Source organism: Babylonia areolata, chromosome 21 (assembly GCF_041734735.1).
Source record: "Babylonia areolata isolate BAREFJ2019XMU chromosome 21, ASM4173473v1, whole genome shotgun sequence".
Classification (NCBI taxonomy): domain Eukaryota; kingdom Metazoa; phylum Mollusca; class Gastropoda; order Neogastropoda; family Buccinidae; genus Babylonia; species Babylonia areolata.
In genome coordinates, this window is record NC_134896.1 from 25,022,775 (window position 1) to 25,040,428 (window position 17,654).

Genomic DNA, 17,654 nt, shown 5'->3' on the forward strand with positions numbered 1-17,654 from the left:
TTTAACAAAACTGAATCATAAAGAAGCACTGGCAGTTTTTGAATAACATGCGTTTATTAGAAAAGAAAAAAATCCTTTAATCTTTTAATATGCTTATTACAGTGCTGATAATACACCACAAATATTTCGAAACCGTATTTCACTAACATCTAGTAAATAACAAACATCAAATGCTAAACATTGTAAAGTACTTGAGTCATTAATTATATTCTGAGTATTCATGAAGGACCGATAGAAAGAACAGAAAAATATAACGGCGAATGAATGAATGAATGAATGAATGAGACAGTGACACAGAGAGAAGGCTCTGTTGGAGAAACACATCCATTACGCATTTAAACAATCTCCTGTTGACATCATCAGATTGACAGTTTAAGTTTCTCAAGAGGGCGCCACTGCGTTCGGACAAAACCATATAGGTTGCACCGCATCTGCTAGGCAGATGCCTGATCAGCAGCATAACCCAGCGTGCTTAGTCAGGCCTTGAGTGCTTGCATACATATTTGTGTACTTATCAGAGTGGATTTCTTCTACTGAATTTTGCCAGAGGACAACAATCTCGTTGCTAAGGGTTCTTTTTCAGTGCGCGAAGTGCAACCTCGGTTTATCGTCTCATCCGATTGACTTGAAGCCCAGTTTGATTTTCCAGTCAAACTTGGGAGAAAGGGCGAGAGCGGGATTCGAACCCAGTCCCTCAAGGACTCGCTGTATTAGCAGATGAGCGTCTTAATCATTCTGCTACCTTCCTCCTCAGTTTCATCAGTTTATTAACGAGAGACTTCTCATGCATTTAGTAAACATTCAGCCAGCATGCATGGTGAAATTTGACAACGAAATGGTCTCACAGCAAGAGGTATTGTACCTTTTCCATGTATGATAGTCTGTCGTGTCCGACTGTGATATTTAGAGCAACAGCCGAGGTAACTGCTGTCCCAACTATCTGAGCTAAAATTTGATTATAGTGCCTTGGCCAGGTTACATCCCCACTTTCTCGGCCAAGAGGGTTTTAGGTTTTCGGCGTTGGGATGGTTCCCAAGGGCCAACTGGTCCCCAAGTCTGCAATGTTTTCAGAACATTCTTAAACAAAATGAAATTCACTCCCAGATGTTTCCATACTGGATACACTCCTTGCAGCATCTGTTTTTGCCTTCTCTTCTTCCTGTTTCGATCAGCTTTTTAACACTTTTAACCCTTTCATGTATCCAAATATTGGTGGTGCATTGTCACAGATGCTGGAGCGCCAAGAATGGCGAGATCTGCGGAAAACCCTGAAGAAAAACAAAAACTACCCGCGCAAATGCCGGCGGCAGTTTCTGCGCTACTGTGACGAGAACGACGACAAAATACTGTCCATGGAGGAATGGAGGGACTGTTTGGGTTTGAATCGTACGTGTATCGCTTTTTTTTTTCTTTTTTTTTTCTTTTTTTTTTGCATGGTTGTCGATGTTGTGGTGATGTTTGCTGGATCAGGAGTTGGTAGACCCTAGTTAGTGTTTGTCGTGAAAGGCAAATGTGGACGACGACAATAAAGCAAAAACACGCGGACAAACAAAAAACAGACAAAACTGTAGCAAATAAACGACAAAAAAACTTTTTTTTAAAAGAAGAAAATGTCAGTGTGTGTGTCTGTGTGTGTGTTAGGTGCTGGCATATCTATATATATATATGTATATATGTGTGTGTATATATATATATATATATATATATATATATCTATCTATATATATATATATATGTTTGTGTGTGTTGTTATTTGCTTATATATATATATATATATCTATCTATCTATCTATATATATATATATGTTTGTGTGTGTTGTTATGTGGCTGCCCTTCGTTGTAGTTTTGGTGGTGGTTGCTCTCATTGTAACTGACGTCATATCAGTTTCAGATTCTCGATGAGGTATCACTACGTTCGGACCAATCAGTACATGCTACACCACATCTGCAAGGCACATGCCTGACACCAGCACAGCCCAACGCGCTGGTCAGGCCTTGAGTGCATGCATATATATTTGTGTACCTGTCAGAGCGGGTTTCTACGTGTTCTGCCAGAGGACAACTTTATACGTTGCCACGGGTTCATTTTCTGTGCGTCAAGGGTGTGCTGCACACGGGACCTCGGTTTTTCTTCTCATCCGAATGATTAGTCGCTCAGTTTGATTTCCCAGGCAACCCAGGGAGAAAGGGTGAGACCGGGATTCGAACTCAGACCCTTACGGACACATGTATGCTTAACGGGTGCATTCAACAAATGAGTGATCACTGCATTGATGAATTTTGTTTTGTTTTGTTTTTGTTGTTTCCAGATAATCTGTTCAACAGTCTGCCCCGGGACCCCAACCGCTTTGGAAAGACAAATCCTTTCCGTGAGTATCTCCATGATGAGGATGATGATAATGAACAGTGATCTCCGGTTGTTGGGTTTTTTTTTTCTGATCTCGCAATGCAAAGAGGGACGTGTTGCAAATGAATGCGCCTTTCCTCTCACTGTTTCACGTGCTGAGAACGCGTGAAAAACATTTGAAGGAATTTCGGCGCGAAATCACCACGTGCCCAAACTTCCTGGTGCCACAGGGAAATGCCAAACAACAATCAACCTGTAACATAGTTATATCGGTGGGTTTTTGAATTTTTTTTAATCCTTTGTTCATCGGATGCATTTTTACTGGGATAAATTTATTGACTTTTACGATAAAAAGTGTGATGAGAAACGTATTTTTGCTACATTTTTAATGAAACATGAGTGGTCGTTGAAGACCCTCATTTCAAACAGTGTAGCAGTACGCATAATAAATGGCTGATACCGTTCTGGTAAGTATTGTTACCAAAAACCAATGCTGTAAGATGTAAGACGAAGTGCTGCGTAAATTAACTATCACACAGCGCATTGTGGACCGGGGCACCGACTCTGCAAGTGCCTGGAAACGAAGAAGCGGAATGTGGCACCATTACAGTAAATGTCCACTGACTCCTGAAGGCAGCTTCAACGAACGTCTGAAATACTGGTCTGTCGGCATGTCGGCGAATGTTTCAGAGGAATCACCAGGTACCAATGTGGACATGCCAGATATTACATGCACTTGGCGTTGAGAGAAAACACTTCGTTCTGAATGAAAGAAAGTGTCGAGAGAAAAACCACCTCCTGAGTGAGTCAGCGAGAAGTGAGACGGTCACGAGATAGAAGCCAAGAAAAGATGAACTGTGGGTCCCAGTGAAGAGAGTGTCACGGGATAGAAGCCAAGAAAAGATGAACTGTGGATCCCAGTGAAGAGAGTGTCACGGGACAGAAGCCAAGAAAAGATGAACTGTGGATCCCAGTGAAGAGTGTCACGGGATAGAAGCCAAGAAAAGATGAACTGTGGATCCCAGTGAAGAGAGTGTCACGGGACAGAAGCCAAGAAAAGATGAACTGTGGATCCCAGTGAAGGAGAGTGTCACGGGATAGAAGCCAAGAAAAGATGAACTGTGGATCCCAGTGAAGGAGAGTGTCACGGGATAGAAGCCAAGAAAAGATGAACTGTGGATCCCAGTGAAGGAGAGTGTCACGGGATAGAAGCCAAGAAAAGATGAACTGTGGGTCCCAGTGAAGAGAGTGTCACGGGATAGAAGCCACGTAAAGATGAACTGTGGATCCCAGTGAAGAGAGTGTCACGGGATAGAAGCCAAGAAAAGATGAACTGTGGATCCCAGTGAAGGAGAGTGTCACGGGATAGAAGCCAAGAAAAGATGAACTGTGGATCCCAGTGAAGAGGGTGTCACGGGATAGAAGCCAAGAAAAGATGAACTGTGGATCCCAGTGAAGAGAGTGTCACGGGATAGAAGCCAAGAAAAGATGAACTGTGGATCCCAGTGAAGGAGAGTGTCACGGGATAGAAGCCAAGAAAAGATGAACTGTGGATCCCAGTGAAGAGAGTGTCACGGGATAGAAGCCAAGAAAAGATGAACTGTGGATCCCAGTGAAGGAGAGTGTCCCAGTGACCACAGTGGGCACTGCTGGGGGAAGTGTCGAGTGCCCATGCGAAGAACACGGCTCATACAGACGACGGTCATCGACCAAGTTAACGTGAAAAGAAATGTTACCCAATCATAATATGAGGCAGGGTTGAATCCAGTTTCCTAACCTAATCGTGTTAGCAGACGAGAGTGAGAGGAGAGGAAAGTCCACATGGATCCCATCTGCTCACGCTGTATGTAGTCCCGCTGCAGTCGCCACCTTCATGTGATGACCAGAGGCAGTTGCGTGACCAAGAAATATCCTGCTGTGTAGTTTAGTGTTGAGCATGTGCAGCACTGCCCGGTAACATAGTAGATGTTTATAAGTGTGATATTGTGCTCGTCAATGCATTTGAAAGCAACGTTCTGTCAGTTTACATGATATACTACATGGAAATAAAACTGGACTCGCAGTTGGCCAAGAAAACATCCGCATTAGATGTGAAGCTGAAAAACAACAGAATGGAAGAGCGTCGTCGCTTGCTGCAAGGATTTCAGTCTTCTCTTGAGCCGTGGGCAGTGTGCCAGTGTGGATGTTCTCTTGAAGAAGGTCCGCACCTTGCGTCAGTCACCTCACGCAAATTTTGTAGGGTACACATGACGCAAGAGTTGTCGGGTATATGGATACAGACCGTGTCTCCCTTCTGTCCTGATGGTTTCCATGGCCTTCTGTGTTTTGGGCTTGTGGACCTTGTGCTGTGGGGGTGGTACTGTCTGTGGCCAGTGACCTCCTCCTCTCGCCCGAGATTGTGCGTCTGATGCCTGCCACGTTCCTTCACTGTGGTGACAAAGGCTGTAAGCTGGGTTTCGGACGGATACACTCCGGTCCAGTGGTGATGCTGTTTCATCAACGTGATCACCGTCACGTTCATCACAGCACGTGATGAATGACTGAATTCGTTGTGGCTTCTGGTGGACAAGTTGTAGTCTGCCCACGTTCCGCTTTATAGTTTTACGTTTGTTGTTTTAACACGATGTTCCAAAAGTGTAACATACATCTCGTTGTTTTACGGTCAGGCGTATATGTAGCATATGGCAGCTGACAATCTCTATCCACAAATGAATACCCCCAAAATGCCCCTATCTATTTCAAACAAACACTCCGTAGGAACCAACATAAACAAAAATTATGCATAAAGGGAGAACCGGTTGCGACGCGCTCTCCGTGATGAGAGCAACACGAATTTCACACGTAGAAATCTTTTGGGTCAAGAAAAATGTGCCAAAGCACAGGTAACGATTTACCTGCACATGGACATCAAGATTCTGAATATTTTCTTGGAACGCCTGGAAATAATCGATAATCATATTCAAGTATGTTCCCACTATCTTTTCGTACAGTAGCTTTTGTCATGGCTATGCCTTCCCTGTAAAATTACACTCGTCACTGTACAAAACTTGCGTGAAAGGCCAGTGTCTCAGTGAATATCACCAATCACAATTTTGTACAACGATGATTTTTATTCGACAAATTTTAATCATTCTTATTTTGTTTTTTTCCCAAGCAGTTGATAAAAATCCAAGCCTGCAAGAGGCAGTAAATGTTAATCAGACTAAAATTTTTTTTCATTTTTTTTTCATTGAATACGTTAGATGCCGGCGTCGTCACTTGCAGAAATGAAATCCAATGGACTGGCTTGAAATTCCAAAACAAATGTTCACGTCGTGTTTTTTTCTCAGATGTGGTTTGTGCTGTCCTCATGTGTCGTTTTGTTTTATGTCAACGTGGCACGTGCAAGCCGTTGGCAGTGCATGTGAACACAGGGGGAAAAAAAACAAACTTGTCGGCGTTTTGCTGAAGTCAGGTTATGTGCTGGGGAGACTGGTGTTGTGGACCTGTCAAGTGTTTCTTGTTGATAATGTTTTGGACAACTGTCTCCAAAAGGTCTCTCATTTCAGAAAGTTTGGAATTAATCGTTTTATGTGATGTGTGTTCGCGGAATTGATCATCAGTCGAGAGAGTGGGGGAAAATTGGATCAAAAGCTTCCTTGGGATACTCCTTCAAAAAAACCCCAAAAAAACAAAAACGAAAAAGAATTATTCACACGCTGACCACACACACACACACACACACACACACACACACACACACACACAATCACAATATATATATATATATATATATATATATATATATATATATATATATATGTGTGTGTGTGTGTGTGTGTGTGTGTTGTGTATGCACCCTCAAATTTATATCGGGCTGAGATTAAAGGACCATTGCGTGTTCTGTTGTTGATGCCGTTGTTATTTTTTACACTGTGCGTTCTTATCCCCTTGTGACGGAAGTACAGCTTCGAACAGTGAAGAAGAGGACACGAGAGCAAGGTTGAAACTGTGCATTGTGACAATCAAAGAACACTCGTGTGTGCCGACGGCCATCATATGAAACAGTTGCAACGTTAATCTGCTCTACAAGACGAATCGCATCAAAGACCGGACTTGGACTTCGAAGACGATGATTTTTTAAGAAAATAATTCTTGTTGATGAGGTGTTTTGAAGCTGCCATAATTTACAACTACCATGTTCTTCGCCAAACGCTTGCAGACTTAGGATGGTTTCGCTGTGTGTTCGAGGCGGATTTTGTGGAGGTTTGTTATTCGCTGTCGATATCAGAGTGAATCAACATTTACATTGTTACAGCTTGTTTTCTTTTTTTTTTTTTTCTTTTTTCCTTAAAAATTAATAGTTAACGGAATGGGAATTGCTGTTGAAGAGGTTAGAGAAAGTCGCGCGTTCGCGTGAGTGTGTGTGTGTGCTTGCGCGCGCGTGCGTTGATGCATGTGTATGTGTGTTCATGCATGTGTATGTATGTGATTGTGCGTGCATGTGTGTGTGTGTTTGTGCGCGCGTTGTGTGACATGTTATTACAGTTTGGTTTTCTTTCACTTTACTGTTATTTTTAAAATTATAGTGTAAGTCAACGGAAATCATTGTCAGTGAAGTAAACTAAAAGGCGGACACGCACGCGCGCGTGCGCGTGTGTGTGTGTGTTTGTGCGTGTGTACATGCATGTGCGTGTGTTTGTGAGTGCGCGTGTGTGTTTGTGGTGTGTATCTGTGTGTGTGTGCGCGCGCGCGCGTGTGTGTGTGTGTATGTTGTGGTTGGTGAGATGTCCTGGGAAACAGAATTAGTTCTGTGATAAGAATCCATTCCTGTGTCAATATTGGTGTCTGTGCATGTTTGTGTGTCTCCATATATTATTTTGTGTGCGCAAAATATGCGTCTGCGCCCATCCCTTTCACGTTGTACCTCGTGCAGTGATAGTTTTCATGTTCGATCGTTTCAGCTGTTAATAGACATTTTTGTTGTTTTCGAGGAAGAGTTTGTCTGCTGTTTTACGTGTCGATATATTTCTGTCGCCCGTTGCATTGGGTGGTTCTGCTTGTTGTTCATGTTGGCTCTGTTCTGGACCTTCTGAAGCGAATGAATGGAAAAGTTCATTTTGAATATCCATGTGCTTCTGGAGAAAAAAGAAGAAGAAAAGATGGCACTATGGACGTGTTATATATATATATATATATATATATATATATATATATATATATATATATATATATATCCCTCTGTATCCCCTCTCTCCGCCCTGCATGCTCTATTTCTGTAATGCCACCTCTTTTGCAAATTTTCTCTGTATCTCGCTGTCCTTTTGTCTGTCTGTCTCTCCTTTTGTCTCTCTGTTTCTTTCGCATAGAACACTAGTTGGTTGTCGTTGTGTTTGTAATACATCTACACGAACTCCAAGAGTTTGAGGAGCTAAAGAACAGTGACACTGCTTTCATATGCCAAGTGTAAGATTATGTACAGGAGTTGAGAATGGCGATACCATACTTACATTAGATTCATGGGTTCAGTTGTTTCAGAGCGATATGGGCACACACACGCGCACACTCTCTTTCTCTCTCTCTCTCTCTCTCTTGCTTTCTTTTTCTCTTTCGCTGTCTCTCTCACTCTCTTCCTCCCTGCCTCCCTCCCTTCCTTATACTACAAAAGATTATTTGATATTTATCTTGTTCTTAGAAATGCTGAAATATTAATATTAGATCTATTACTTATAGATGTGACCATAGCCTCGCGAATACATGATGTGTCTGTATTTTGTGCCCGGGTTACGTAGGTGCTGATGAACTGCCCAAACAATATTTCTGATCATATATACATGGAATGCTTCACATGTGTGTATATATTATCATGTGTTTATGTATGTGTAATTGTGCGCAAGAGCGTTGTGTATGCTTCAGGTGTTTCCATGTTTAACTGATCTGTAAGGGTGTGTGAAAAAAAATGTGTCAGCAGATGCCTACATCCATGTCATGTCAATTGTATCAAATTTAGCTAGGAGAAGTGTAACGACTGATAGGGGAAGGGTAGCGACTGTATCATTATTTTAGCAGCCCCCCCCCCACCTCCCGCCACCCCCCGCACCCCCCCACCTCCCCCCAAGCTGAGCATAATGTAGAAGTCGTGCACAACATGCTTTCGTAGGCCGGAGAAAATCCTCAGACCGACTGTTGACTTTGTAACTGTGTACTTCTTTGTGACTCTTATGTGACCTCCAACGCTAACGTACAATTAATCAATCCTGGCCGACTTGCACATACGCGCGTGCGCACGCGCGCGCGCACACACACACACATACACACACACACATACACACACAAACATACATATATATATATATATATATATATATATGGACACATACATACATACATACACATACACACACACACATGCGCGCATAGACACACACACGCGCACACACACACACACAAACACACAACACAACACACATATACACACGCGCGCGCGTGTGACTGCATATACTTTTGAAAGAAGGATAATTATCTTTGTTGCTGGTGGATGGAAGTCTCGTTTGAGTGTGTACATCGGTTAAATGGACACTCTGGCGCCCTTGGTAACGCCTCTCCATTGTCGAAGAAAACAGTTCTGCAAGGTGAAGACTCACATCCCGCACTCAGAATGGGTGCTAATCGGCAACGCTGTTTGATTAGAGACGGAGACAGACAAAAGCAGACAAGAAAGACAGACAGAAAAAAATAGGACAAAACTGTAGGAGGGAAAAAAAACAAAAGATAGATAGAACGAAAGAGAAATAGAAAAGAACAGGAAAAAACAACAACAAAACAAACAAATATTGATTAGAAGGAGAATAGGGAAAAGAAGAAAAAACAAACAAAAAAGTTTGAGAGGAAGGAGAAAGACGGACATGAAAAAAGAAAGTAAGGAAAGTTCTAACAGGAAGGAGAAATGAGAAAACAAACGAACAAAAAGGTTTAAGAAGAAGACGATAGACAGACATTATAAAAGAAAGAAAAAAAAAAGAAAGCAAGGGAAAGTTCTAACAACAACAACAACAAAATATTCTCATAGATTTGTAGACACCGTAGGATTGGCTAAACCGGAAACCATAATACACCAAAATGGCCATTCATATTCATAAACGATGGCACATGCACAAAAGGTAACCCTGGACGCGAACCCTGAACAGCTTAATCTCAAGGGCGCAAGCCAGGACCTTTTTGAATTCATCCCCAATCCACAAAGGTGTACAGTGGTAAGCGAGAGGGGATAAAATAACTGTCCTTCTTTCCGTATCTAGGGTATGGGCAGATGAGTCGTTCACGATTTCACCTATCCATTGACAACAAGTCATTCAGATTTTCATTTCTTCCGTTCATATGTTATCGTTGTTATGCACTTGAAGAATGTGCGCATCTCAAGTTCGGTTTTATCTAGCGTACAAGACTGACCTGTTTTACGGATAATTTGTTACTGTGCATGACTGAAGTGCTTTTTCAATGTTGGTAGGCCACTGATGTAATGTCCACGAAAGCGATCGATTAAAGTCTATTTCCCCACAATGACTTGTGGTGTTAAAGCGTTGAGAGAGAGAGAGAGAGAGAGAGAGAGAGGAGGAAGTGATGGGAATGGTAAGATATTGGGGATGGACGGGGAAGAGGGTGTCACAAAATGTACATTCGGCTCTGACTTTTTTTCTTTTCTTTTTTATTATATAATGCCAATGACCTCTGTTTTGAAATGTGATGCTGATAGGTTTTAGCAGTTCTTTTCGAAAAAAAATATGAGCACAGAACTGATAATATAGATGAGAGGAAAAAAAATAAACAAAGACAGAGTGAGAGAGAGGAGAGAGAGAGATGTGAAGAAGAAGAAGAAGAAGAAGAAAAAGGAACGGAAAAGAGAGCGCCATAGAGGAAGGTTTGTCTTTTGACGGTGCTGGAAAGCACATTTATGGATAACGACAGTATCTGTGCATCTGGTTATGAACCTGCGTCTTTTGTCTTGGACAGTTGCCAGCACTTAGTTGTGAGCACTGATTATGTCTGGTGATTCATGTTGTCAATCATTGTACGCAAAACTGTTGTGAACACAAAAGTTTATAGAAGGTTAAGGTTTCACTTTTGTGATGATTCTTCAATGCGCTTCATTATCATTGATATGTTTACTTAAACGTTTTTTAGTTTGTGTGTGTGTGTGTGTGTGTGTGTGTGTGTGTGTGTGTACTAATCTTGATTTCAGAGTTTCCCAGTGGTGATTTCCGGGCGGCAATCGAGACAAAAACGAGTTTTGACACACTATACTTTTTATATGCGAATACTAGAAAAAGGAAAATCACGAACTTTCCAAATTTTCTATTCACAAAGAATTCGCCTTTGCGAACTTGTTTTAATTTTCACTTTTCTTGACTTGCCAGCTTTCTAGTCATTCTCGAACAAAAGGAGCCTTTTTGAATGAAAAAAAAAATCAATACATTGAACGCAAAATGTTTTCTGATGGTTCGATTCTGCCCAGGAAAGAAGCCACGTGAAGGACTCTATGACCTCTTTACCTTCTCAGAAAATTGAAAAAAGTAATTCCCCATTTTTTTCTGTTTTCCACTCTCTTTTCAGAGAATCAGTTGAATTGATGCCGCCCGGAGGTCACCACACAAAAAAACAAAAACAATCTGATTGGCTGGCTGCTCCATCACTGGATATAACATGCTTGCTCATTGGTTCATTCGTGGCTTGACACTTTTGACCGAGGATGACCAACGTCCCGCAGTGCTTCCTTGAGGAGGAGGAGGAGGAGACGGGCTGAGAGTGGTGGTGTGGATACACGAGCCGATCTGACAGATTGGTTGCATTTAGGTTTTTTTTTGTACCCGCAGAAAGAATGCAAAAGTTATTGTGTGTGGACTTTGTGAGTAGTGCACTGGAATGGAAAAGAAAACCCACAAGAACATTGCGTTGGTTTTTTTCCCTCTTTTCTTTTCTAACAAAGACTAAAGGTATGATCAGTGTGTCTTGGCCAAGGAGTCCCGTTTCAGGGGAAAATCGGACAGTAAAACGAAAAGGACAAAAATAAGAGAGAGTGAAAGGGAGAGAAAGAGGCTGTTCAAACTGAAAGGGGGAGATGTGTGTTGTCCTTGGATATGAAGGATTGAAAAGTGGTGTTGACACTATGTGAAAATGTGTACCTTGGATTTAAGAAGGTAAGACAACTGCAACCGGGATTGTGGTGGCATTATAGCATGTTTTCTGACTCTTCAGAAGGCGCGGGAAGCAATTTTGATTTTTTTTTTTAATCAATGCATTTTGATGTTTGCATGCGGTTGAAACAATCTGATGGACTCTCCACCCCCACACCCCTCCCACCCCTCTTCTCTCTCTCTTTCTTTGTCTCTCTGTGTCCCCTCTTCCCGCTCTCTCTTTATCTCCTGCGACCCCATCCCCTCTCATTCCAAAGTTCTTCTCCAATCTCTTCGATTTTCTCCCTCCCCCCCACCCCCCCATCCTCCCACACCTGAACCCGTTCTCACCCTTCACCAGTATCAGTAGTTTGTTTGAATGTTGTTCAAACTTCTTTTTTTCCTTTTTTTTTTTTTTTTTTTCGTTTTCCAATTGCTGTTTGGACGTGTGCGGTTTTAGCAAAGAGCCTTTCGTGTTTGTACCATGTTATGCTTTTCATCTATAAAACCACACTCTTCTGACCGACCCCTCCCCTTTCACGCCCCCTTCGAACCATCCCTCGCCTCCGCTGACGTTTTATGTTTCCACCTGTATCTTTTCTTTGACGTTTCAAGCACTGTCTACAGTTTGCGGACATGATGGTGTGGAGTGGTGTTAACGCTCAGTGTTACCGCGTCCGCTTTGAATGCCAAGAGAATCCGAGTGCACAGGTTCGAACCCCCACATTCGCCACAATTTTCTCACCCTCCACTAGAACATGAGTGGTGGTCAAGACGCTAGTCATTCCGATGAGACGATAAACCAAGCTCCGATGTGCTCTTAGCGCAGGTAACAGACCGCACGGCAACAAAAGGGTAATCTCTGGCAAAATTATATAGAAAAGAAAAACCCACTTTAGACGATAAACCAAGCTCCGATATGCACTTAGCGCAGGTAACAGACCGCACGGCAACAAAAGGGTTATCTATGGCAAAATTATAAAGAAAAGAAAAAGTCACTTTGAGAGTAAAACAAATGCATTTGCAGACACAAACAAAACAAAAACAAAAAATATGGCGTTGCACTGTGTCGACACGCTCTTCCCGGGGAGAGTAGCCTGAAATTTACACAGATAAATTTTGTTGTGACAATAAAGTATCAAAAAGAAGAAAAAAATACAATACAATTCAATTTAATGAAATACATCAAAATACAATACAGAAATCATGGTCATATGACCGTCGACACGACCACCTGTCGGCAACAATGCACGCAATGTAAACTACGGAATGATGAGTTCAGATCAACCAGTCTTTTCCCTCAAACTGATTCCGGTTCTCCTCGTAGCTAGGAAAAAAAAAAGAGAGGATGGGGAGGGGTGGGGGCTTGTGGGGGGAGGGAGGGTAGGTCAGTGTCCGAGTTGTCGTGGCAAAGTCTGAGTGATGGTCAGACGATCGCTGAGAGGGCCTTGTGAGTAACGCACCAGTGCAGCAGATAGGTTGAGAGAAGATACCTGTTCCATAACTCCAGACACGCACGAGGTTTTTGTGTTTTTGTTTGTCTATAAACTAGACCTCCATTGGTGGCGTGGGTGCCAGTCTTTCAAATAAGACGATAAAGTCTGTTTCTGATGTTTGGTGCATGCACTTAACGTACGTGAAATAACCCACGGCAAGAAGAGAATCGTCCCAGGGCAGAAAAAAACAACAACGTAGAAAAATCTAATAGGAGAACTGATGCACACACTCGGATGGATTAAAACCCGGATGGCTGTCGTACTACGGCGACTAGCTCTTCCGTTAGCAGCCAAAATTTCACACAATACACATCTGGGTTGGGTTTTTGTGTGAAATGTCAATATTAACACGTGTTGTACTGCAGAACACAATGCATTAGATCACACTGTATTTTACGCCGTTGACCAGTCCTGTCATCCAACGAGGAGTGCGAACAAATTCGCTCTTTTGACAATTCAAAAGTGCGGTCTCTGCTCATTGTGTCCAGGGTGTACCCTGCACGGCTACAGACCTAAAGCACGAACCTTTCTTCTGTTTTTTCCCAAGTTGAGCTTGTGCGCATCGCGGCAGCTCAGATCGCGCACCCCGAGGAAGCTCAGTCATAAGCACAGAATGCTAAGTCCCCAAAGCGCCGATGACTGATCCAAGCAGGGGCAATGATGACAATAATGTTTTACTGCCTAAATAGCTTTAGGCTCTGGCAGTGTAAAAATGTTAATAAATCATCACCAGCACCGTGTACGTGTATTATATATAATTATATCAGTGTACTAATTCAGTGTTATGGCATGGTGCGACCCAGTCCGTACTGATTCCGGTTACCTCGGGATAAAAAGAAAGGAATAAGAAAAAAAAGGTGATCCAGCTTTGTTATTTGCTTGTTTTACCTTCGATCTTGTATGAAACAAAAATATGCAGAGAAAAGTTCGTGACAAATAATCGGGTAAGTTCTATACTTCCGGTTTTTGTGGACATGATTATGCTTGTAAAAGAAAATGTCTAGTCGATACACATTTCGGGTTACAGACAAAGTGTTGTGTCCTGTTTTAAATGTTGGGTTTGTTAGGTCATCAAAACTATATTAATGGAGTGCGGGGGTGGTGTGTGTCATGTATGAATGTGTTTGATTTCGGTGAATGGACTCGACATGTTGCAGGACATTTCATCATTTTCTTATATACAGAACTCTTTTCTCATTGATAAACATTGTTGTTATGCAATGAAATAGGAATGCCGAATTTCAGGATTTGTATTACAGAAAGATAGAGCAGAACGAAATAAGGCAATTAAACAAGTCAACAAACAAACAAACGAAATAAGTAGAAATAGATAAAATGATTGACTTAAGAGTAGCTAATTTGATGACTCACCGTAGTTGACGGAGCTAAATACAATTGAGCAAACAGAAAAAGGTAAAAGAATGAGAGGAGAGGCAACGATAACAATGATGTCACTTAAAAAAACCAAACTGGTTGGACTACCTTCTTTTTTTCTCTCTCTTTTTTATTTTTTTTTTTTTTTTAAGATTTTGTTGTTTCGCTTCAGTCACATGGATGCCCTCACATTTTGTGCCGCTGAGCTGCACGTTCGCTCGCTTGACAAGTTGTGGCTTACTGTTTGTACCAGGGAAGGGGAACTTGTAAATAAACTACCGAATTTTCTTGGATAGGATTTCCCGTCTCCCTCTCTAAAAGACAAAGGAGTGGGCGTGACATTTTAGAAGTTCTGCTTGTCATTTTTATTCATATATTTATTTCTCCTAATTTTTGTTTTCTTCTAAAATCGATGTTTTGTTTGTTGTTGTGTGTTCCACCGGAATGTCTTTTGTGAACGTTTTAAAATGTGATATTTTTATTTACTTAAAAAATGTTCTTGTTCATTCATGATTTGATGTGCTTCTTCGCACACGAAATGTTCGCATGCTTGAGTGATATATATCTTGTCCATGCACGGTAACTGAACTGCTCTGTGTATTTCGCATGCCCTGAGATTCTTGGAGTCAATGGATTGGTGTTTAAAACAAAACAAAAACAAAACCAAACAAAACACACACAAAAAAAACCCCGAACAGTTTGGACAGTTCCCTTAATTAAGACATTGGTGAGAACACCGTCCTCTATTTGTGTTGTTCGTTTTTCCCGTAGACAAAGAAGTGATCCTGTTCCGAGATAACAGTTTTTCTTGTTCATTGTGTGTTTCGTTGTTTTGACTTCGTCCGCTTGCTATTAAAAGGAATTGGATTCTTCAAGTCGGCACTTGTGATAACGACATGCAGGTGTTTGTTGCCAGTGGTGGTGGTGACGAAGTGATAGTGATGATGATATGGATGTTTATATTACGAAATGATGATGATATGGATACTTATATAGCACCTATCCTCGGTCGACGACCAAGCTCTAAGCGCTTTACAAACTTGGAGTCACTCGCACAACAGGCACTGCCTACCTTGGTACAGCCGACTGACAGTTGCCGTTGGGTGCTCATCATTCGGTTCTTGTGTCATTTAATTACGTTTCGGTCACGCACACACGCACACATATACAAACATGTACCAGTTTACGTGTATGACCATTTTGTCTATTTACCCAGCCATGTAGGCAGCCATACTCCGTTTTCGGGGGTGTTCATGTCGGGTATGTTGTTTCCACAACCCACCGAACGCTCACATGGATTGCATGATCTTTAACGTGTGTATTTTATCTTCTGCGTGCGTATACACACGAAGGGGGTTCAGACACTAACATGATGAATGATACTCTTTGCTGTAGATAGTTTTCTTTGAAATACAGTTACGTGCATCGCATGGAAACTATGCATTGCAGACAGCAAGAGAAGATCGTGCGGATGCTCCAAGTACTCTCAAACCTTTACTGACACACTTTGTCTGGCATGACACAGAGACATGTTGTGACTTTATGTACTGACACATACACATCGCCGTCATTTCCAAACCAGCAATGCATAGTCTTTTGGGGGATTCCCAAGTACAGAAGACTGAAGAGCGTGCGCGCACGTGTGTGTTGTGGGAGTTAGGTGCGAGTGTAGCTGTACAAACGTATGTATGTGTCTTTATTTGTTTGTAGGATCGACGTTGCATCTCTGTCTGTCTGTCTGTCTCTCATGTCTGTCTGTCTGTCTCTCCCATCCCACCCTCACTAGCCCCTCTCCCCCAACTTTTTATATATATATATATATATATATATATATATATATTGTTTAGCACGATTTTTCCCATGACATCGAAGATTATACTTTCTCTTGAACATAATCACCGTCATAACCATTTCATTCTGTTCACAATGCATATTTCGTCACCACAGCACTGTGATAACTCATGACACATTTCGCCAGCAATACGGTGGAGATTATGCAAGGCTGTTCCTCAAAATGATAGGCAACAGTAAACATGTGTTTCATTTTCCTAAGGAGGCGTCACTGCGTTCGGCCAAATCCATATTCGCTACATCACGTCTGATAGACAGATGCCTGACCAGCAGCAAAACCCAACGCGCTTTTTCAGGGCTTGAGTGCATGCATATATGTTGTGTGCCTATCAGAGTGACTTTCTTCTCCAGTAGCCAGTTGCATTGCTCGGACGGAAGAGCCAATTATGGTCGTAACCCGCTACTAACTGTGTGTAGTATGGAACTGACCAATGGCGTAGTTCGGTCAACGTAGGCATTTAGTTACGTGTAACTGTCAAAAAGTTAGAACCAAGCAATGCAACTGGCACCAGAACTTAGCAATAGGACAACATTTATGTTGTTACGGGTTCTGTTGTTTTTTTTCAGCGCGCCAGCTGCGTGCTGCACACGGGATACCGTTAATTCGTCTCGCCCGCATAACTAGACACACAGATTGATTTCCTTGTCAAACTCTGGAGGCAGAGCGAGACCTGGAACCGAACCCAGACAGATTCTCGCGGACTCTGTCTTTTTGCAGATAAGTGTCGGCCTCCTTCCGCAGCGAAAGAAAACATAAACGGCGTTGAATAACTCTGCAGGACATTCTGCACGACACGATTCTTCACAAACTGACAATTTCGGAGGAACATGAGGTCAGTTTCAGTGTCAGTACGTGTATTGTTTCTGTCATTTTTTTCCCCCACTTCTCCATAATCATTACTTTATACTGGCCAGTGACAATCACATAAAACAAAGAGAAGAGGAACGAGAGAGAAAGGGAGAGGTAGAGACACTGTTCCCTGTGGGAAGTGCTGCGCATCCAGAATCAGCCTCTTCTCCCATATGAGGACATACACCGACAGATAAGCCTGCGTGCCTACTCATCCGTCGGACCGACGGGAGACTCCGTCATGGTCAACGAGGCTCCAAAGCGTGCGGACTGATCCATGCACGATACTTCAAATAGGGTTGTTGAGAGAGAGAGGTGGTGGGGATGGGGCAGCAGATGCCTGTCCTTTACTCTGATCTGATGTATTGGTCAGGCCCTCAGAGCCAACCAAGATCTGCAGGGGAAACAATCAGTGAAATAAAGCAAACTAGAAAATAAAAAAGTACGTAAATAAATCAAAATTAGAGTAATCTTTTCAGTATGTACATAGTAGGCAAATAAGTAGGTGGCCTGTTATAAAACAAGCCTCGAAGAACTGAACCGAACTGAACTGCATTGAACATGGGAGGCAACTTCTCTTAATCAGG

At 42.2% G+C, this 17,654-nt stretch overlaps 1 protein-coding gene across 13 annotated transcripts in view; it reads left to right on the forward strand.

The window, feature by feature from the left end:
• LOC143296424 (SPARC-related modular calcium-binding protein 1-like) overlaps window positions 1-15,241 on the forward strand; it is a 133,860-nt gene extending 118,619 nt beyond the window's left edge. For 8 of the 13 annotated variants that reach the window (XM_076608342.1, XM_076608329.1, XM_076608339.1 and 5 more), the window contains 2 exons: window positions 1,230-1,386; window positions 2,310-6,060. In XM_076608342.1, coding sequence (XP_076464457.1) covers window positions 1,230-1,386; window positions 2,310-2,410 — 258 coding nt within the window. In that variant the 3' untranslated portion in view covers window positions 2,411-6,060. Of the gene's footprint in view, window positions 1-1,229; window positions 1,387-2,309; window positions 6,062-10,936 lie in introns of those variants that run through there. The other 5 variants (XM_076608335.1, XM_076608336.1, XM_076608331.1 and 2 more) reach the window with 3 other exon arrangements.
• Window positions 15,242-17,654: the final 2,413 nt, after the last annotated feature.